Source organism: Argopecten irradians, chromosome 10, assembly GCF_041381155.1.
Source record: "Argopecten irradians isolate NY chromosome 10, Ai_NY, whole genome shotgun sequence".
NCBI lineage: Eukaryota > Metazoa > Mollusca > Bivalvia > Pectinida > Pectinidae > Argopecten > Argopecten irradians.
Genome location: NC_091143.1, coordinates 32,101,812 through 32,125,265, shown reverse-complemented (window position 1 = coordinate 32,125,265; position 23,454 = coordinate 32,101,812). Strand labels below are relative to the sequence as shown.

Here is a 23,454-nt window from a genome sequence, read left to right as displayed (position 1 = left end):
GACAAAGACACCGAACAAGTCATCTCACTACACCACAACTGCCTGTATACATTGGATTAGTGCAATTATCTAAACTCATTGATGTTTAATTATTAATCTGCATATAGCACAAACTATGCACGATGAATGGGTGATTTTCCTATGACTACCTAAGGTCATTTGAATGGCCTCTCCTACAAGTGCGTGAAGTTCGTATTATATCCGTCTTGTTCAGTTTAGAGAGTAATCTCTGTGACACAGTACATGTAGTTTAAGGAGAGATTAGGAAGATGAAAGTCTTGACGAAAAAGGACACTGCAAAATACTACATTGGTTTGATCCGGATTCATTTCGCTTAGGGGGTCTTATCCAATGGACACCATAAATGGCGTCAACTAAATTTAGGATTTTTAAATGTTTCTGTTCTTTCTTTGAAAATGGTTTTTCTTCTCTTACTTCACAATCAGCATAGCTTCAGTGTCAAAAGTAGAACCATTTGTCAGACCGTTGTCAGTCGGATATGACCGTGTTTCTTGCTAAAATGGGCGGCTGAAGTCTCATGCACACACTTTCCACATGCTGCACATCGCATACTCTCCTCTACGTAGGGCGTTACATGATGTATTGTAAAAGACGACTGCATTTTGGATATTATCGTTAAAATCTTATTAAAATTTAGAGGATCAGACAACGTCCCATATGGGGTCATGGTCGGATGACCTTTTACCACGTGTACTTTAATCTACACGTTGCTACGTCAATTTAAAACGTCATTTCGTCCCAATATACATAAACATTTAGCTTTGTTGTGCACTTTGGGCGAGATGACCACACACACGAAAATAATTCGGACAACTTTTTCAAACTATTTCGTCCCTAGTCAAGATTCTGGCAGTGCAAATTTGATTGGGCATTTCCAAAGGTCATCTTGACGTGACCCTTTATTGGATGTTGTCAGATCCTCTTATCAAACGTAGTGATAATAAGGATCTGTATTTTAATCAGATTGTCTTCTTAACTGACTTTATTCTTCATAACATTTCTCTTGAACCTTTCTCTATTTTGCCTTCGTTATATCCACCTCTAGACTAGGCATACCTCAAAATAAAATTGGAGGCAGTTCACGAGGAAAAAAACAACTGACCAATCATATACCTGTAGAGAAAAAGCATTGCTAAACTTCAAAGCAACACAGTCAGCCACAGTGTACCACTATTCAATTCTATTGATGTACATCAGAGGAAGATCTGCAGGCCTGTTATAGTTCAATTTTTCTTTCTTTCGAATTGTTCTCAGTTTTACAATGAGACCGTCCAGCGGTTGATATAACAACAGTGGTTGTAACCTCAAGAGTATCGAGTATTGTTGAAAATAAAAGCTTGTAAATTTAGTGGATTGACTGGTTCCCCCGTAGTCAGTATAATGTGAACGGGTGCTATATATATCTGTGTGTTGTTCGGTGTTTCTGACGATATGCTTTAGTGATAAACAGTGTAGCATTATTAAAACGACAAGACTTCAACTATAATTACAGGAGACACAACACAAATATACGGAAGCCTTTCAAAACAGTATAAAGAGAGTGGGACGACTAGTTTGTCGTTATCATTAACATGTGACCGTGGTGGGGTGGGGTGTCACTGCTTAGTGCTCAGCATAAAGGGAGTGGAACGACTGGTTTGCCCGTTGTCAGTATAATGTGACAGTGGTGGGTGTCTTGTTTGGTGTCTTCAGTGGCATGCTTCAATGTTTCGCTATGAATACGTAGGGACTGTCCTTACATGTTACTGTTAATAATATAAGACGTTAAACTTAACAAACCAAACCAAGGAGATCGTCCTTAAATAATTCAATCAATTAACTAGAGAAAGTCAACAACAGAATGTGTCTCTTATATCGGACATATTCACGATCAAAGGAGAAATTAAAAAGGAGGAAAAGAACACAGTGTGCTGAAAACAGATAATGATGAATCTTAAAATTGGTCGGCTTTTACGAACACGTACAATGAGGACACCTCAAAAGAAAAAAGATGACTAGACTACATTGCCATGGATACGACACTATTTTAACTAAGGGGGAGGGGGGTGTTCAGAAATGTTTTTTGAAAAACGTTAGTGTGTGGGTTTTTTTTTTTTAACTTGCATTGCCAGTTTTAAACACACTCTATCCCCACAAGACAGTTTCCATAGCAACCAGCTGTTTAGGAGTGTCACACGGGAATAAAGAGGTCATCTACCGCTCCTATACTACCACTATCTAGATTTAGCCTCTAACCCTTCGTTATCTAGAAGATAAAAATAAAAACAAACGAAAAATAACAATAGTGAACAATAAATAAATAACAGCACGATTATTATATGATTAATCATCACTATAACTAATAAATCGGTCATATCTATACCGCTACACTTTATCCAAGGACGTACCCACTTATAATCCATGACTTTATCTAATGTTAATCATAGTTATGTTGTATTATATCATCATTATTTATTTTGTTATATTGTCTGTGTGTGTTTCTTTAGTTAACAAATGGCCATACACGAAAGTGGTCGTTCTACTTGACTTTATTATTTAATTCCGTAAGTATTTACGTGATAATCCGTGTTTTTATTGTCCTGTCACTCATTGCATTAATGATATGTAATTGATCTATTCCTATTTCTTTCTTGCAGGTTTCTCCTCGCTGCTCTTCGTTTTAACGAAAATGGAGGAAGAGAGCTGGCAGTTTGTAAAGAAGGCACTGCCTGTGTGAACATTGTGTTCCCAAAACACAAAAAAGGCAACTATACTGTCCGTGAACTCAAGACAGAGCCAACCTACAGTAAGTATACTGATTATCAAATAAAATTGATTTTCTTGGAGCTTTAATCATTTTATTTGTCTCATCCTAAAAAATGTATATCGAAACTAGGATTCATGATCATGACCGTAGATTTTAAATGTGTTGTCACATATTATATTTATATACAATTGTATAAAAAATTCATGTATTATGGTATAGAATAACAAAGAAAAATATTGAATTTAATGTTAACCCTTGACATTTGTCTTCTTTTAAGTCTTCTGACCCGAAGGGTCAGGATGACCTAATTCATGCACCGTCCGTCGTCGTGCGCCAGATGCGCCGTGCGCCGTCCGCTCCCGTCCGCCCGGTCCGCCGTCTCCACCGTGCGCCGTGGCGTATAACTTTTTATTCAAACGACTTCTTCTCAATAACCGGAAGGCCACTAGGGTACTCATATTTGGCCTGTTGTTGCTGGGATTCACCAAAAATGAATGACACCTTCATTCAAGGTCACAGGGGTCAAAAAAGGCTAAAAAATCTGTAAACAACTTCTTCTCAAGAGCCCCGGGGAAGCGGCCCGGGTTACTGATATTTTGCCCTGTAGGATGCTTGGATGAAGGGCTACCAAGTTTGTTCAAATAAATGACCCTTGATCTTCATTTCATTCAAGGTCACAGGGGACATATAAGGCTAAAATCCTTTAAACAACTTCTTGTGAATAATACTAAGAGGCCTAGAGACCTGATATTAGGCCTGTGGCATGCTGGGATGAAGGGCTACCAAGTTTGTTTCAATGTGACCTTGACCTAGGCTCACGAGGGTCAAAAAGGCTAAAATCTTTAAACAACTTCTTCTCAAGAACCAGAAGGCCCAGGGTACTGATATTTGGCCTGTAGGATGCTGGGATGAAGGGCTACCAAGTTTGTTCAAATAAATGACCTTGACCTTCATTCAAGGTCACGAGGGTCAAAAAGGCTAAAATCTTTAAACAACTTCTTTCTCAAGAACCAGAAGGCCCAGGGTACTGATATTTGGCCTGTAGGATGCTGGGATGAAGGGCTACCAAGTTTGTTCAAATAAATGACCTTGACCTTCATTCAAGGTCACAGGGGTCAAATAGGCTAAAATCCTTTAAACAACTTCTTGTGAATAACTAAGAGGCCTAGAGACCTGATATTAGGCCTGTGGCATGCTGGATGAAGGGCTACCAAGTTTGTTCAAATAAATGATCTTGACCTTCATTCAAGGTCACGAGGGTCAAATAGGCTAAAATCTTTAAACGACTTCTTCTCAAGAACCAGAAGGCCCAGGGTACCTGATATTGGGACTGTGACATGCTTGGATGAAGGGCTACCAAGTTTTGTTCAAATGAATGACCTTAACCTTCATTCAAGGTCACGGGGGTCAAAAAGGCTAAAATATTTAAATGACTTCTTCTCAAGAACCAGAATGCCCAGCGTACTGATATTTGGCCTGTAGGTATGCTGGGATGAAGGGCTACCAAGTTTGTTCAAATAAATGACCTTGACCTTCATTCAAGGTCACAGGGGTCAAATAGGCTAAAATCATTTAAACAAATTCTTGTGAATAACTAAGAGGCCTAGAGTTTCGTTTATTATGTATCGAGTCTCTTTGTCGCTTCTGGAGCGAAATTATTGACATGGCAAAGTAATTTTCATCAAAACATTTTCAAAATCAATTTAGGTTAAATAAAAATGTGTCTCGCAAATTGTTTACATATAATTCTATCGAAACTATTGATAATAAGAATGTTAAACATTGAAATAATTAACCAATGAGGAGTTGTGTAAAAAAACGCAGTTATTCATGAATGATGTTTTACTTTTCGGTATCTGAAATTATCTTGTTGGTTTAATGTAGTTTAATGTTAAAAATAACAAAGGCCTACATTGGTTGAGATTTTAATTTCCTACGGTTGTTGATAAAATTCCTTGCCAACTCTTGTATACACAAAAGTGCTACCTAATTATTTCTGCCTATATAGTTGTACGGGCCCTTGGGGCTATTTTGTCTGAAGAAAAGATCTGGGGCCTACAGCCTCTTAGAATATTATTAATGTTCGTTCAGATTTGTCAAAAGTATTCGTGCAGCTATAGCTTTATAATAAAAAGAGTGAATTAAATCACAGTCTATAGCATTAACAGGTATGAAACATCTATAAATTAATTCTTATGTCCGCATTGACTTCGCATGATCTTGGATGAATGCACGTCTAGGATATGGGTATAGCCTATTTCAGAAAAGTTTACAAACAACTCCATTAATTTAGACGTTATTTGCTTTTTTATAATTAATACGTCATTATAATTGGTATTTTCATAGGTAATTAAAATGTATTAGCAGTAAACACTAAATCATTTATTTCAAATCAACGCCATTTGGTAGTAAACGACAAATGTGTGTCCGAACTGTGGCCATTAGTCATTACTAGCTACATAAAATGGCGTGGGCTGCTTTTGTCGACCGATATATTTGTCATTCGGATATCACGGCATGCTGTTAGAAGTTTCTCGAACATCGTGCTGCCAAAATCTTTACAAAATTAAGTGTACTTGATGTTTTGAACGATAGCCATTCTAATCATTAATACATACTACCAAACAATGAAACGAGTGATAGATATTTGGCCTTGATCACTATGGATTCGAAACTATGGATCATAGGATCTTTCTAGCTCCGACGGTGTAATTGACCAATCATTTTACGAGGTTGTTTACGTCTTGTTTTTCCGCTAGATTGTGTATGCTGTGCGAATCTGTCTGGATTATGGTGACCCTTTTCTTGATTAACTTTGGCAATTTCACATAGGAGTCGACAAAAGTGTAACGGATGGATATTAATCATTTCAGTCATTGTTGAAATGAATGAATTAGACAAACAGAGGAATCGACATGGCTATTTTCTTGGTTCTACTGCGCACAAAGTCTACTGACAGTCTCGCCGAAGTTCAAGGCCTTACTCGGTATTTCTGTACCTACTGAATCAACATTTCAAGTGGATTTGGATATTTTTACCGACTCTGTGGATTATCATCGTGTAATAATGTCTTGATAAATGTTGTTTTTATTACAATTTCCATAATGTGAATTTTTATGATCTCTAAATTTACTGGAACAACATGTCCTAGGCCTGCTGTTATTTGGAATATGGCCGATTGTGTGTGCTGTTCATTGATAAACAATCCACTTGGAATGTATCGTCATAGGCATTGTGACGTGCCATAGTAAAATAAATCTTTGTAATCTTAAACTTAACGCCGAAGTACGGCAATTACTCCACTTGTCAACAAGCAAGTTTTAATATATCTGTGATATTATTATAAATATGTGTAAGTTAACATTGAAGGCTGCGTTATGCATTTCCTGTGTGGCGTTTCTCGCGGCAACAACTGTCCCTTATGTAAACGGGCAAATTGCAGAGACCGGTGTTGGAACTAAACAAGAAATAAGTAAGTATGAATGTTGTTGAGGTGTAAAAATACATGCCGATCTCCACGTTGTATTTCAGTTTTACACAAGCGGTTTGCGCCAATTCTGATGAATGAATTCTTGAGTGACTGTCCAACTTCCGGTGTACACAAGCAGACATGCATAAGGCGTATTTTATTTCACTAGATATGTCTCGACAGTTCACGTTTTGTATACACATCAATTTATAACATTAGCATTTTATCGGATTTTTTCTTGACCAATGTGTTGAATTTTCAGTCTTGTAGCATATACATGCATGCATACATGAGAGTTTTTGGAACATTGTATAATAGCATGTGTATTCAGCCTGACCACATGGGTAAGGTTGACCTCAGCAGATGGGATGGTCTCTTGTCCATGGAGGTCAAGGATGGTCATCAAGTCTAAGTTCAATAGCATGCAGGGGTCATTGGCTGCAGCGACTGACTGACCACAACATATCAGTTATATGAAGAGTGTTTTAATTTTTAATTTCCTACAATAAGCCAGGTGCACCTTAATTTATTACAATTTTTATAAAATTCAATCTTAATTTCAATAGTGCATGCTTTCATAACTTTTTTTTTGTACTTTAATTCCATTACTGCATGGCTGTGACAATTGTGATGAAGAAAAAAATACATATTTATTGCAATGCATATCAGAATATATATCTGAAACTAAAAGATTTTTTTAGATTTTTCTACTATGATAGGTTGGGGAGATACACTAATAATAATATTCATTCATAATGTAATGTTAAATGTTAAAATATTTTGTTGATAATTGTACTATACCGGATTTGTTTGGAGATGGCTAATATAGGCTTTGCCTGTTGCCAAATCCATTTGCACATTATTTGCAATAAAATTTGTTGAAATGAAATGAAATGAATTCCATTACAATTTGGATTTTTTTTTTAATATCAGAGGTTCAAGAGTTACTGCATGAGCATATCACATATCATCTTAATTTTTTTACATGCATGAAATTATTGAATATTCAAACGATTGCTTGTTATCTTTGTTACGGTTTTTTCAGTGTGAAAAGGTATATCATATTTTCGTTTTACTTGATAAAGTACTATTTGCTAAATATAGTTTGGTTTCAGTTGATTTATTTCTAATGGTGATAATATATATTTTAACTGCTTTTTGCATATAGGTTATTATTATAACTCCTAATTTTAAAATAAAACATATAAAAATTAGCATATTCCATATAGAATTAATCATAATGTGCTATATCATGTCAGGTAAAGTTCATTTCCTTTGCATTTTCCATGTAAATATGAGTCCTTAATAGATTTTAATGTGTTTTGAAGTTATGTTTTATTGAACATTTTCATTGATGGAGAGAAATAATTCATGTTAGTGATTGTTTTTCAAAACTAAAATCACTTTTTATATGGTCCTTTCTTTGCACATAGCTTTTGATTATGTTAATATGCAGAAAAACCGTAGATTTGAGATAAAGGAAAAAGTCTTTGACTTATGATGAATATTTATGATTTTCAAATATTTATCAACAGTTATTTATATATATACATGGGTTGTTTATGTAAATTGATATTTTCATCATTTTGTTTATTTTTTATTATATGATTTTTTCCCCCAATTGTTTTGTTTATTTACAGTAGTTTTAGAGACGAAGGGTTAAAACTCCCTACCACTGACAGCAGCAATCAGTCTGTCAATCTGTACATATGCTTATGTTCCCAGAGATGTTTATGACAAAAATGCATTTTATAAATAAGAATTTCATGCAACGTTGATTTCATTTGCACATGTATTGTCTTGTAAGTCTAATCTAAAACAAATTGTGAATTTTGTGAAATTTGTTTAATGTAGTCTGGTGAAAAGTTTCAAAAAATCTGCAATCTATAACAAATGTTTTTTTTTAGTCATTTGTTTTGACTCTTAATTAATAATAAGTTGATTATTATGTGTATTCTCTATATTTTATAATAGAAAGAAGTTTGTAATTCATTCTATATATTGACCTTTGACCTCTATCAGATGCTAGATTTTTTCGTTTCTTGCTGAAGTGTTTATATATTTAGAACTTTAGTATGACATTTTTCCCATTGGATCAATTGAAAGATGTCAGGAAGATTGTGCTTTGCACCAGTAAGCTTTAAAATTGTAATTTCTGTGTTTTACCTGAATATTATTGCAGCTTTAATTAATCATGTTTGAAATTCATTGCAGAAAAAAATGTTTTTTTTCATTTCAATATTCTATTATGTCTGAAATTGAATTTGAATAGGTCTGGCTTCAAGATTTTATTGATGTTATGTTTTGCTGTTAGTGGAAAACTAGCCTGAACACATCATGGAGTCTAGATATGTGCTTTTGTTCTTTAATTTTAACTAATTGACGATTGTACGTGAAGAAGAGCTTTTTCTGTAAGGCATGATTATTTTGTATTCACAGTTAATGTATTCAGAATTAGGGTTTTTTGAAGTCAAAACTTAGAGTTAAAGTACATCTGGCCTTAAGGCTTCTATCATACCTGACTATATATATGACGTCCACACTTTTTTAAGATGCTCCACCGCTGACAAATGGTATTTTTTCACTATCAAAAACAGGAGCAGAGGATTTAGTATTTTTCTTCAGTTACAAAAGTTACTTACTTTACACCATTACCACCATTGGAAAGTTTTAGCTTCTAATTTTTCTTCATGTTTAGATTATGAGATATAATTAATTGCATCCCGAAAAAATTCCGTGGCACTATATCCTATATGAAATGAAGTACTGAATGCGCATGCACCAAAGGCAAAATAAGCTACTGTATATGAATTTTTTTTGTGTTAATTATACATATATATACACAATTAAACATTAATTATTGTTCAAGTGATGAATATCATTTATGCTCTGTCGGCGGTGGAGCATCTTTAAATATATAAATATAGAAATAATGATAAAAAGTAAATAAGTAAAAAATCCGACTGCACATGTGACAGTACACAAGAAACATATTTATTATCATTTTACAGATTATCAAAGGTTTTAGGAAATTGATTGTAGAAATTTGTATCGTGACTGCATATGTACATGCATGTAGCATTTGGTAAGCCTTTAAAAGGACATCTAGCTATAGCATGAGAACTGAAATGTTATAGGTCTGAGTCAAGATGGCTTACAACGATATATGTCAATAAAGTGTCTGGTCAATTCTGAAAGCTAGCTGTTCTGTAAGTGCACTTATATAGAGGCAGTACATGTAGGTTATTGTGAATTGTATTCTGAGCTGTTTAAATTTGGAGTCGGAAACAATCTATCAAACATTTTTAATGGTTTAGTTTTGTAGTGTTAGCAGTTCAGTACTAGTTCTGTGTGCCATGTGTTGGGTGTGTGAATGATGTCTTTTAGGAGGCTACAATATATATTTGTGATGTGTCGCCTTGCAATAGTGAAAGTCTTGCCCATTTTATAGTGCAATCTAACTGAAGAATGCTGTCAGAATCACCAATGAACAGATCTGGATCGCTCCCAGTTGCATTATACTGATCGTGATCGTGATCATGACAATTGGCAAACCGATCATCCCACTCCCTTTCTGCTGGTTCCAAGCAGGAGCAGCACTCCCTTTCTGCTGATTGCAACCAGGAGCAGAATCATAACTTACTACTAATGTTTAAAACTCTGCCAGGGGAGAGAACTCAGAAATTCCCCACAGGGATAGATGGAGCCTCAACCAGAAGACTTATCAGGTAGAGTTATGAACATGTAGTTATACATTGATCACTTAAACATTGAATCAGACTTTCATAGTTTCACACTGAGTATCACAGTTATGCTGCATGGTTTCCTTTATACCATTTGATGTGTTGGTGATGGAAAGTTAACACATGTGTACATACACATGCATAATTTGACCAGACCATAATTTGTAGTGTTGTCGCAATGTTTTATCAAAACAATTACATGGTCAATCTCCCGAAATCAGTGATTTCAGACAAGTTTTTAACTCATTTATCCATTCAATAAATATTTCATTTTCTTTTATTCGCCCACCATCATCAGATGGAGGGCTATTCAAATCGCTTTTCTTCCATGGTACGTCCGTTAACATTTCTTTTTACCTCTATTTCTCAGATAGTTATAATTAGTACTGAAGAGATCTTTCTCATCTTGGATTTTGATAGTTAAAGTTTGTTACTGCTATTTCTCAGAAAGTATGGAAGGGATCTCTCTCAAATTTCACATGTAGGTTCCCCTAGGGCCGTAGTTGTGCATATTGCATATTTGGAACAAATGGTGAACAAGATGGCCGACAGGTAGCCAGCTTGGATTTTGATAATTGAAGTTTGTTATGCTGTTATATATCTCAAAAAGTACTGAAAGGATCTTTCTCAAATTTCATATAAATTATATAGTAAAAGTTCGAAAAGCAGAGAAAAGATCCTCTTTCTATTGTCAGACGTATTTATATCATTCTTTGGTGGGCGCCAAGATCACTCTGGGATCTCTTGTTTAGAAAATAGAATATCCGTACCACTGATGGTCAGCTTGTTACATAGACATTGACACTACATAATAAGACACAAGGGGCCCATGCCTTAGGGCTTAGGCCCTGTAAATAATAATTACCATATTACAAATGCTTTCTCTTTGTTATCAATAGCACATTTACATTGGCGATGAATGATTATCATATTGTTGTATTTAGACTGACTCAAAACCTGACTCCAAAATGTTTAAACAAATCTAAATAACCAATATTAATTATAAATAAAGTAAACATTTTAAAAAGTAATTTGACAAATAGATCACTTATTTGTACTCATTACTGACATTTAGTTCTTGATGGTATATGAACAGTTACATTTGACTTGTATAAAATATTATGTCTCCTGTAAGAAAAGTTCCAACAAAATCATAAACTTTAATGTTTTTGTACATTAAATAACAGAGTTATGTAAGTTACAGTAGTTAATACCTCATAGTACTACATTTTATAACTTCATAGTACCACATTAAGTCAACTACAACTGTTTGGTATAATCTTTTATCATTTTGTGTATTTTTGAAAATTCATTGTTGCATTGCGTTGTCTCCCTATAGATGATACAGCAGCTGATAGAACAACACAGCATTGACCAGCATTACTCGATGATGATCGACTAGTTACCTATCTGATATAGTAATAACTAGCCATTGATTTTTTAAGCTATATATATATATACCTTTGCCACTGTTTGATTATATGTACACAGTAGGCTGGGTGACCTTGTCCTCTACCAGCCTGACTGACTTTAATTTCCAAAACAACTTGAGTAATCAGTGGTCACATGGCCACTTCATGTTTCTAGTTGGTACTGGTGTGGTATTTTTGGATATCTTTTTATACCGGCAACAGGTGGTGTCTGCCATTTTGTCTTTACTTTTATATATATATTGGGCCTAATAGTAACACAAACTTAAAACAGACTATTTCTAGAGGATTAAAATCAAAGTTTATTGTGGAATTTGATTCATTGTTATTAGAATAGAATAAAATTTGTTTTTAATGCTTAAAACATTTATGCCATGCACTGTTACGTTTCTATTGTAAATTTAAAAAGTCATAGTAAATTAATTATATATAAAAGTTAATCAACATTGTGTTATATATATATCTAGAAATGTTGCTCATTTAAATGTCGACTAGTAGTTCATTGTAAATGCAGATATTGGGCTGGCATTATTGAAGCTGTGATAATTAAAAATTAAAATTTATGATTATCTGTATATACATGTTTACTTTTGAGTCCAGTTGTCAATTTATTTTATGCTTAAAACTCTGTAGATGGTTCATTTTAACTCTGTTTGCTAATTGTTGTCGTACCCATTGTTTTGATGGGGAAAAAATCATATAAATTGATCACTGTTATAGGTATTAAATTTTAAATTAAAAAAAAAGATGTTTTATGTCTTATGCAGCTATGGTTATAAGGTTGTCAAAAATTAAAAAATAAAATGAGTGCCTTTGCTAGAATGTCAAACACTTTTGTCCATTTTAAAAATTTGGCCTCTATTTAGTATTTACTTAAAACTACCCATTTTAAAAATCGAAGCTGTCTCAGAAAGCTAGTGGGCTTTAAACATAAAGAGACATCATGCAGAGTCATAAATTAAAACCTGGCACAAAATTTGCAGATTGAAGTCAAATTCTTAAAAATCATATTTAATCAATATGCATATGGTTTTTATTATGAAACGTTGATGCATGACGTTTGGTTTTGTTACTCATTTGACCTCGGTAGCCTCAGTGCACTAAAGCTGATTAGTTTGCTGGTAATGGTACATACAACTTCATTCTCATTACTCGTTGAATGGTGTAAACCTTTTACGTTCGCGATAGGGAATCATATACTGCAATAATATATCATTCTGGATAGGGAATCATATACTGCAATATTATATCATTTTCGAGGGTTGATAACTCACCGTATCCACCTGAAAATAGGTCGATAACTGTTTTATTATATGCCACTTACATGATATTAAGCCGGCTCTTTAAAAAGACTTTTAAAACTACAAAAAACAAGATGATATTTGCAAACTTTCTGTTTACAAAAGCAATTACATGTAGTATATGGTAAATATCCAAATGCTTCTTGCTAACGGTTTAGACTAGTAGAACTGGAATATTGTATCAACTACAGCCCGTCTGGCATTCTTGAACGTTTTCCATAAATTGAAGTTTGCAGTTGTCACTGTTGAATGCAGTAAACTTGCTGCCTTCTGCCATATATGTTGCCGAATATAATATTGACGTCACAATAGATTATCCCGACGTCATTGAATGAGGGAAACTCCTGTTACGCTATATTTGGGTACGACTTGACGTCAAAAGTGATTATGACGTCACATTTCAAGGGAGTTTTCCTCGATCTATTTTTGACACAGGTTACTGGACTCGCGATAGGTATCTGGACTGAGTCTAGTAACCTCGCGTGCTTTTTGCCGCTGATTTCGGGGTTGATATCGCAGTTGATGAATACTTCTGAGAAACGTATTGACCAATCAAAATACAGCAAAAGCACCAGTCATATAATAAACTGCAATAATATATCATTCTGGATAGGGAATCATATACTGCAATAATATATCATTCTGGATAGGGAATTATGTACTGCAATAAAATATCGTTCTCGATAGGGAATTATATACTGCAATAAAATATCGTTCTCGATAGGGAATTATATACTGCAATAAAATATCGTTCTCGATAGGGAATTATATACTGCAATAATATATCATTTTAGATAGGGAATCATATACTGCAATAATATATCGTTCTCGATAGGGAATAGAAGGTATGCAGCAATTATATATATATCGTTCTCGATAGGGAATCATATACTGCAATAATATATCGTTCTCGATAGGGAATCATATACTGCAATAATATATCGTTCTCGATAGGGAATTATATACTGCAATAAAATATCGTTCTCGATAGGGAATTATATACTGCAATAAAATATCGTTCTCGATAGGGAATTATATACTGCAATAATATATCGTTCTCGATAGGGAATAGAAGGTATGCAGCAATTATATATATATCGTTCTCGATAGGGAATCTTGTGCTGCAATAATTTATCGTTCTTGATAGAGTATAACTGCAATGATTAATATATCGTTGAAGATAGCTATAGGGTATAACTTCAATCATATATTGTTCTGGATATAGGAAATCGTTTACTGGTGTAATATAGCATATATATATATAGTACCTGCAATGTTTTACTAGTCAATGCGACCTTGAAAATTCATCATATCAAGGTCGTGGGTAGATTTAGCACAATTAACGTTCTGTTTCTTTGCAAAATGCAGGCAATATCTGCACACATTGATAGCTGCTGTGCACAGGTATCTTCAAAATATTGATCAAGGTCACTTTCAAAAAAGACAATTTCATTTTCTTGCAATAACTTTTAAGTTAAAATCGCCAGAAACCTAGTTATATTCACCTTTGTGGAATTATTGCTTTCAATAAATCTTTAAATGTCTGAAAGTTTTTTAAACTGTTAGAAAATGTAGACCTATAAAATTTGCACGGCTATATAAAACAAACATATACTTCAATGTTGAATAGCTGTAGACTGTAAAAGTGGTTAATATTGTAACCTTGAACCAAAGGTCTGAAAACTGTAAAACAAAAAAAAGGCTCTAGATTTCAAACACTTTAATGTTCTAGGCCACTGTTGCTTTTAAACTATTAAATGTTGATACAAAAAAAACATTGTTTAGTTAAATTCAATATGAAAATCTTATAATAGCTCAATAGAACAATCTTCTTTAAGGTACAATATAATATTGATGGCAGATTTATGAGCTATATACCCGATCAACAAACTTTGTCTTGAGTTGTGGAAGTAATGATATATCAAATTGGGGGGAAAAAGTCCAGAAGGTCATTATTTAATTTGTTTATAAAATATCTTGGATTTTTTTTATCTAAATTGTTATGATTTTATTATATATTAAAACAGGTTTTCAGACTTAATGAATTTAGGAAAAAAAGTCTTGCTATTTGTTAAAGATTTAAATAATTTTTTGCTTTCAAAAAGCTATTTGTTAAAGATTTAAATAATTTTTCCTTTCAAAAAACAGCTGTAAGCCGGTAGAACATAACATTTACCTTATCAGTGATGGTGAAAATATCTCCACCACAATATGAAAAACTCTACTAGCTGTTTTTAGTAGAATAGCAGATATTTTACTTATTGATCTTCTCAAACTACAATGGATATAACAGTTCACATTATTTGCCGGGATAATTCAGATACAATACGACATGTTAGACCACCTGCGGCATTCTGATTGGACATATACACGAGACTGAATATCAGTAATCATCGTTAATAATGTATTATTGCTACCTTTGAACTAAATTGTTGTTGAATTAACACTTTACCTTAGGGTGGCTATAGTTGCTGGAATTTTTTGGGAGTACACCTATAATTCTTTCTGTGATGGATTGATGGTTAAAATTAGAAACTTAGTGAAATTAATGAACACAGGAATAACACTTTGTAAAGTTGTACTTCTGGAATTATATGATCTTGCAGCTGTACTCAGAATTTTCTTTGAGCTTTCTAATTAGTACCAATGAGTACTTGTACTCATAATCATATATATATAAGTTGTACTTCTGGAATTTTATGAACCTGCAGCTGTACAGTACTCAGAATTTTCTTTGAGCTTTCTGATTAGTACCAATGAGTACTTGTACTCATAAATCATATATATATAAGTTGTACTTCTGGAATTTTATGAACTTGCAGCTGTACTCAGAATTTTCTTTGAGTTTTCTTATTAGTACAAATGCTGCACTGGCTCTAAGAAGTTGTACTATTATACTTGAATCACTAACTACACGGAGAGGATCACACTGCACAGAAACATACTTGTGACCTAACCTATGCTGAACCGGCAGCTGTAGTTTAAGAGCTATGCTGAACGGACAGCTGCAACTACATATATATATATACTGTATTTAACTGCTGAAAAGCAGCTGCATACATACATATATATATACTGCACAGGCAGTTTTCTTCTGGGAATTCCAACCAATGCTGAAATGCCAGCAATAAGCATAGGGTGAGCTACATTTTTAGGAACTATATATATGCTGCCAATGCAGCTATCTAGTATAAACTAGAACCTATACTGCTTATATACTTATAAGACAGCTGTATATTTAGGACATATGCTGGTCAAGCAGCTGTGTTATACAAGGAACCCTATATGCTACAAAAAGGCAATTGTATAATTCAGAAGCTACGTATATGTACATGTACATATACTGATTTGTATGGAGTTGTGTAATGGAGACTTGCTGCAAAAGCTGCAGTATACTTAGTACCTATACTGCAATCATCATCAGCAGCAATCAGAACTATTTAGGCTACAAATGATGCCTTATCAAGGTTATAATAAAGTTCAACTTATACAACTTTGAAGTCATTTCCCTATCATTGATACCAAGTACTTAATTATATATATTTTCATGCCTATATTGTTGGGGGTTGTTAGAATTTCTACAGGTAGGATTTTAAGGAGTGTTAAAATTGTTGGTACTTACGGATTACATGTAATAGTGTTATATGTAAATAAAGGCTATATATATATATATATATATATATGGACAGGATTAGATGTATGAATTGATTAAACATTATCAGCATATCCTGTATACAGATTGATACAACACACCTTGAAGTTCCTGGAAAAACATGCCCGCGTGATCAATAGTTCAGAATGTAGTACTCCTATTATTTTGTTGTTTTTACCGACAAGCAGAGCTTAGCTGCACTAAAGGATGTGGACTTATGATTTAACATCAAATGTTAGTTCTTTGCAGAATTTATAGTTCAATCTTAAGGCTACTCTAGTACATAGAGATAGTGGTAAAATAATTAATCCTTTACGTATTGGCTGCAATTCTCCTGTCTGTTGTCAGTATAATGTGACTGGATTAGGCATGGTTCTGTGAGATTGCACTATAAAAAGGGCAACGGAAGCTTTAGAATTTCTTTTGTACAATGAATACATTTTAAGTGATATAAAAAAGTGAATAAATCTCAAGTTCTTTTGAACGTCAAGTTCTAAATGTAAAGAGTTGTGATAAGTTTCATTGCATATAATTTTTAGTTTTAAATCAATAAGTTTTATCATATCAAATGAACTTCTTTTTTTTTTTATTAAATGCTATATATGTATTAGATTTGTATACATAACATAGTTAGATAATTAATTAGTGCTACATTTTGTACTCTTATTAAATGTTAAAATACCTTGGCATACTGAGAAGAATGCTGCATATTTAGATACAGATTGCAAAGAAGGAAGTTTTTTTTTTCCGTGCACAGTTACATGTGCGTTGGCTTCCATTGTTGTGTGTGCAAATGATGGTTTTATCACGTCGCAACATGTATCATATTTCAGAAAACAGCATTAATTTCAAGTCGAGGTCTGCCATTAGATTATTTAACTTTTTTGTGTGAACAACCTTACAACTCAAAGGAATTTTGCATACAGTCGATCTGTACGTCAGAGTTTACATTGTTTTGCAGGCCTATCGTATATCAGCCTGGAAAATCACAAGAAAAATATAACCATTGATAAAACCTAATCGGGCAATGTTTGGTCCGGATAGCTTGTATTTAAAGGGAGAGAAAATGGCTGGTTGCAATTGAGTATATATACTGTTGAGGGTTGTACAGTGATTTGAGGCCCGCTGGAGGTACTCTTCGTGTATGTTGTCAGTTTAAATTCATGTTGTCGTGGTCAGTTTAGCACAAATGCTAGCATGTCTTTGGTATACATTTCTGATTTAAAAATGAATATTTTTTTTATTAATTGGAGTAATTTTGATTTAGAAATTGAAATTTTTATTTCCATCAATTATTATAGATATATTGAAAGAAGTGTAAGATTGGAAATTATTGTTGAAAAATAAGCTGGTAGTTATTTTCATGAAATAAAAAAAAAACGGTCTACATTATCTGCCCATTTAAACTCCACTGCTTTTCTGACATAATTGAATTATTTCTGTTTGGCTTAACAGTTTGTTGTGACATTTTGAACTTCTATAAATAGAAAGTTATGTTTAAACACTGTAATTTGATGATCCATATATAGGCGTTTTTTATTGTTCTCATGATCCAAGTTTAAAATAGATTTTTAAAAACCTCTACCAGTTTTTAGGAGTGAGCATTTTCATTTCTTTTCAAGTCTAACATGCACAATAGATGATTGCTCCTGATTTGGGATTGCTCGTCATTTGGGAATTGGATTTGATCTTGAATGAAGTCATGCTTTTATGTTCTTTGGTCTAACGGAAGGTTTGAGGTGTTTAATTCACTCTTATAATTAAACAGTACAATAGTTGATCTTATATGCTATTTCATCTTTTTGATCCCAGAGGTGCACATGTACAGTATTAGTGTTAGTTCAATGAACCATTATAAATACAGATGTCATTTAAAAAAATATGACTAATGAGTTTGATCTTTTGTAGGTTAAGGTACATGTATTTATAAGATTTAAAAAAAAAAAAAACTTGAAATGACTTGTTAGGTTAATTTTGGATAAGGGTTGATATCCTATTGGGTATAGTGGATATGTTATGGGATTTGATGGTAGCCTTTGGTCGGTATAGACTCTTCATTTTCACACTGGTTATATAATTGTTGCATACATATATATGTTTCACAAGTAACCTGAAAAGAGTGCTTGTGATCTTGAACTACGTCCATGTTGCCTAATTTTACAAAATTACCTTGATGAGAACAACAATGACCCTGATGGAATGACCAATAATCTTGTTTTATCATATGCTAGTTTTAAAGCAGATTGACTTAGCTTTAAGGACAAACCCGTCAATAATTAATTTGTATAACAGCTTGTTGCAGACAAGTTGGTCAGTAAAATATCGGCTGCTGCATGTGTACGCTTTAGTGCAAGGCACCAGGTTACACACCAGTTCTTTCTATAGGCCTACACACTCTTGCTGCATAGCGAGTAGCATTGATTGAGGACAGCATTGTTCTTCCAGCTATAACCTAACCGAGCTGTTGTGTGTGACGTAATGGGTATTACTAGTCATCAATACTGACGACTAAATACAGCTTTGTTTACATACTACAGCACCGGGTTACTGTAACTGGCAAAATGTAATCTATCTTGCTCTTTTGACTTGTCATGGCTGTTCATGTAATCCAGCTGAACTTGCCAAGATCTGAAAAAAAAGATGCAAACATTGGTACTTATAAACATATGGTCACCAATTTGTAATTTATTTCATCTTAGCTACAAAATTGTACTTTTGCTACCAATTTGCAGCTATGACAGTACACATGTAGTCACCATAGCGACCCTCATTGTGAATATCTAGTAACTATATATAACTACTGTCACTGTAAATATTTAGTCAACATATATGTAGCAATCCTCACTGTAAAAATCTTGTCACCATACCAACCCCACTGTAAGCATCTGATCACCATAGCAATTTCCTGAAAACATCTAGTCATCATAAAAACCTCCACTGTAAACATCCAATCACCATAGCAACCCCACTGTAAACATCTAATCACCATAGCAACCTCACTGTAAACATCTAATCACCATAGCTACCCCACTGTAAACATCTAATCACCATAAAAACCCCATTGTAAACATGTAATCACCATAGCAACCCCATTGATATTGTTAACATGTAATCACCAGAACAACCTCCTGTAAACATTTAGTCACCATATCAACCCTAACTGTAAAAATCTAATCACCAGAACAACCCCCACTGTAAACATTTAATCACCATATAAACCCCCACTATAAACATCTAGTCACCATAGCAACCCCCACTGTAAACATCTAATCACATTAACAATCCCAACTGTAAACATCTTATCACCATACTAACCCCACTGTAAACATCTAATCACCATAACAACCCCTACTGTAAACATCTAGTCACCATAGCAACCTCCTCTCAACATCTGGTCACCATAGCAACCCATACTGTAACCATCTAGTCACCATTGCAACATCCACTGTAAACATCTAATCATCATATATAACAACCTCCTGTAAACCATACCAACCACACTGTAAACATTTAATCACCATAGATTCCCACACTATAAACATCTAGTCACCAAAGCAACCCCAGTGTAAACATCTAGTCACCATAGAAACCCCCACTGTAAACATTAAGTCACCATAGCAACCCACACTGTAAACATTTGGTAATCATAGCAACCCACACTGTAAACATCTAGTCACCATAGCAACCCACACTGTACACATTTAATCACCATAGTAACCCTCACTGTAAACATCTAATCACTATAGAAACCCACACTATAAACATCTTGTCACCATAGCATCCTCCGTTGTTAATATCTAGTTACCATAGCAAATTTCATTGTAAACATCTAGTCACCATAGCAACCTCCACTGTAAACATCTAATCACCATAGTACTCCTCAATGTAAAAGCATCTTATCACCATAGAAATCCACACTGTAAACATCTAGTCACCATAGAAACCCCTACTGTAAAAATCTAGTCACCATAGCAACTGCCACTGTAAACATCCTGTTTTAACAACTGGCATTGTATTGTATCCAGTCAATAAAAAGTTACATCATTTTGATATATATATATATATTCACTACAACAACTTTTCCTTTTATCTCTTCTGTTTATTACCTTTGACAATATAGCTTGTGTTTGACAGAAATTGGGTGTGAGTGGGAATGTTACTTCTTGACCCCTTGATAAAATGACATGGGCTTAGGTTGACATTTGACCAAAGTGACCATTACTGTTTATCTTGGTACCCTTGCCAATCCACCAAGATCCGACAGTATCTTCACTTGTGGCCTAAGGTAAACAAACAATTACACCTCCAACTACATGTTCTGTGGCACGTAGACGATCTGACAAATGTATAGCTTCGTGGTGTTTACTCAGCTAGTGTACAGACCAGGTCTAGCAACTGATGGGTCCACATGTGGCTCAAACTTTACAGAAAGTCCATCTGTGGTCCCTTGACTTCCTGTGGGGCTGTTACACAGAAAACAAAAGGACAAGTAAACATGATGTCCACAAAGTATGTTTAGTGTTTTATAGGTTAGTTTAACAAGGAGAGGTTTTTTTATGTGGGTGTAAGGGGGGATTTTCATAGCTCAAACCAGCTTGGCTGTTTATTTCAGCCAGGCTATAAATCAAGTACAGTATGTAGGGTTTGTTTGAAGGTGTAGTGAGCTCTGTATATATATATGTATACACAGAAAATGTATGTTGAGTAGTAGCAAAGATCCGTCCCCCTCCCGCCATGGGTGATAAGGGGAGGCGACTCTGTAGCTTCTGATTATTATTAACCAGAATATTATATTATTTCTACATCAAACTTTGTCTGGTCCATTAATATTTGGAGTCATAAGAGTTGACAAAGATATTTGATATGGTTGATCGGTCTGGACAATACACATAATAACAGTACTAGTATTACAAGGTGTTAGTCAAGTAAAAATGTACCATGTCTTTGTACATTTACCACTGTACAGGTACATACATACCTGTATATCATATGTTCATAGTTTTTCACGCAGTTTTCATGTATTTATAAATAAAAAAAGAATTCATAATGTTGTTTACTGTTGAACTACTTTCATATTCAGCTGAACTGCTACTTAAAATTCCTTTGGTTGTTATGAACAAATGTTTGCTTGCCTCTGGTTAGTGGTTGAAAGCATTTATTCAAGTAAGAATATCTACATATTCATGAACATGCCGGATTGATTATAGACTGACTAACATGATTTATGAATGGGATATGAGAGTGGAAATATGTTGTTTTACATGCATATAGTTGTCATTACATTTACATATATAATCCTGCACTGTAAACTTTTTTTCGCTTGTGATTTACTTTCAGGTATTTCGTGATCACAGTAAATTTGCAAAGGTGTAATGCTTATATTTATAGACATTTCTATTGAATTTTGCAAATTCGTGACAGTTAATCTTCAGACTGTCGTTTTTTGGACAAAATTGCAAAATTTCATAACAAAGAAAGAAAGTTGATTAGAGTAATTCAGGAGGGATTAAAACTGTAGAAGGGAGAATGTCTGTAATTCAGGGGATTAAAGTTATGGAAAGGGGAGATAAACATGTCTGTAATCAGGAGGATTAAACTGTATGAAAGGGAATAAAACATGTCTGTAATTCAGGAGGGATTAAAACTGTTATGGAAAGGGGAGATATAACATGTCTGTAATCAGGATAAAACTGTAGAAAAGTAAAGAAAAACTGTTAGGAAAGGGAGATAATAAATGTCTGTAATTCAGGAGGGATAAAACTGTTATGGAGGGGAGATAATAACATGTCTGTAATTCAGGAGGATTAAAACTGTTATGGAAAGGGAGATAATAACATGTCTGTAATTCAGGAGGGATTAAAACTGTTATGGAAAGGGGAGATAATAACATGTCTGTAATTCAGGAGGGATTAAAACTGTTATGGAAAGGGGAGATAATAACATGTCTGTAATTCAGGAGGGATTAAAACTGTTATGGAAAGGGGAGATAATAACATGTCTGTAATTCAGGAGGGATTAAAACTGTTATGGAAAGGGGAGATAATAACATGTCTGTCCTCCAGCTGTCTGTTCCCTACAAACAGTTGTCCAGGGCTCTTTTCTCACAAAATTTTTAGTATGCATGTACACATCCCAAAGAACCTTCACGCAACTAACAACGTTTATAAGCGGTAACAATGTCAAGATTGTTGTAATCCATTCCTTTAATCGTATGAATTTCTCTTTTGTGATTACATTTATATTAACAATTAATATCTGTCGGTTATAACGAATACTAGGCAGTACAGTGTAGTATAGTAATCGACTGCCGAATAAATAAAATCCGGATCGTAATGATCGATATTCGGTTCACTTCTCCAAACTGAACCCTCTCTTAACCGACCAAAATTCTATGCACCGACCATGATCGGTATAGGGAAGTTCCACTGTATATACCTTTGAAAAACCATCAAATTTTCATGTTTCGTTTTAATGACTGAAAATTACCTGATGGTTAGCTTGTTGGACTTAAAAGACATGCTCTGTCAAGAATATTGATTTTGAATGGTGTCACTTTGTGCCATTTTGTTTTAATGACTCAGTGTTGTAATATCAAGTACATTGGAAAGGCATTTTAAAATGCATCAAGATAATATATATACCTAATAGTACATTTCTTTGATTTGATAGACACCCAGACTTTCAATATTTGATCAATAAGATGTGGTTCATGTCTGCATGTTAAACACTTTAACTAAACTATTAACTCATTTACCCCCGAAGATACATTTAGACTCTTCATAATCAAAGACTGGACCAGTTCATTTTGAAATTTCAGGGGTGGTGCGGTTCAAAGTTGAATCGACCTGTTCAATAATTTAATGTAAATGCCATCCAAGAAATTTGTTGTCATTTATTTAACAAATAGTTATATCATGCTAATGACTGATTTTAAAATGGTGGAACACATTAAATACATGGAATTGAATAAGTGAAAATTACTGATTAAAATTACAATAAGGGGAGATAACTGATTGATGTTCTTGTTGAGTCATTCAGATTCTTTTCATTGTTGTCTTGTATCCATCTTTTCATTATGAATTGATGATCTGA

The 23,454-nt window shown here is 34.0% G+C and overlaps 1 protein-coding gene across 2 annotated transcripts in view; it reads left to right on the top strand.

Annotated features, from left to right (window-relative positions):
* The first annotated feature begins 5,482 nt into the window (after nucleotides 1-5,482).
* LOC138333665 (insulin-like peptide receptor) overlaps nucleotides 5,483-23,454 on the top strand; it is a 75,939-nt gene continuing 57,967 nt past the window's right edge. For both annotated transcript variants that reach the window (XM_069282193.1, XM_069282192.1), the window contains exon 1: nucleotides 5,483-6,239. In XM_069282193.1, the coding sequence (XP_069138294.1) occupies nucleotides 6,116-6,239 (124 nt within the window). In that variant the 5' untranslated portion in view covers nucleotides 5,483-6,115. The remainder of the gene's footprint in view (nucleotides 6,240-23,454) is intronic.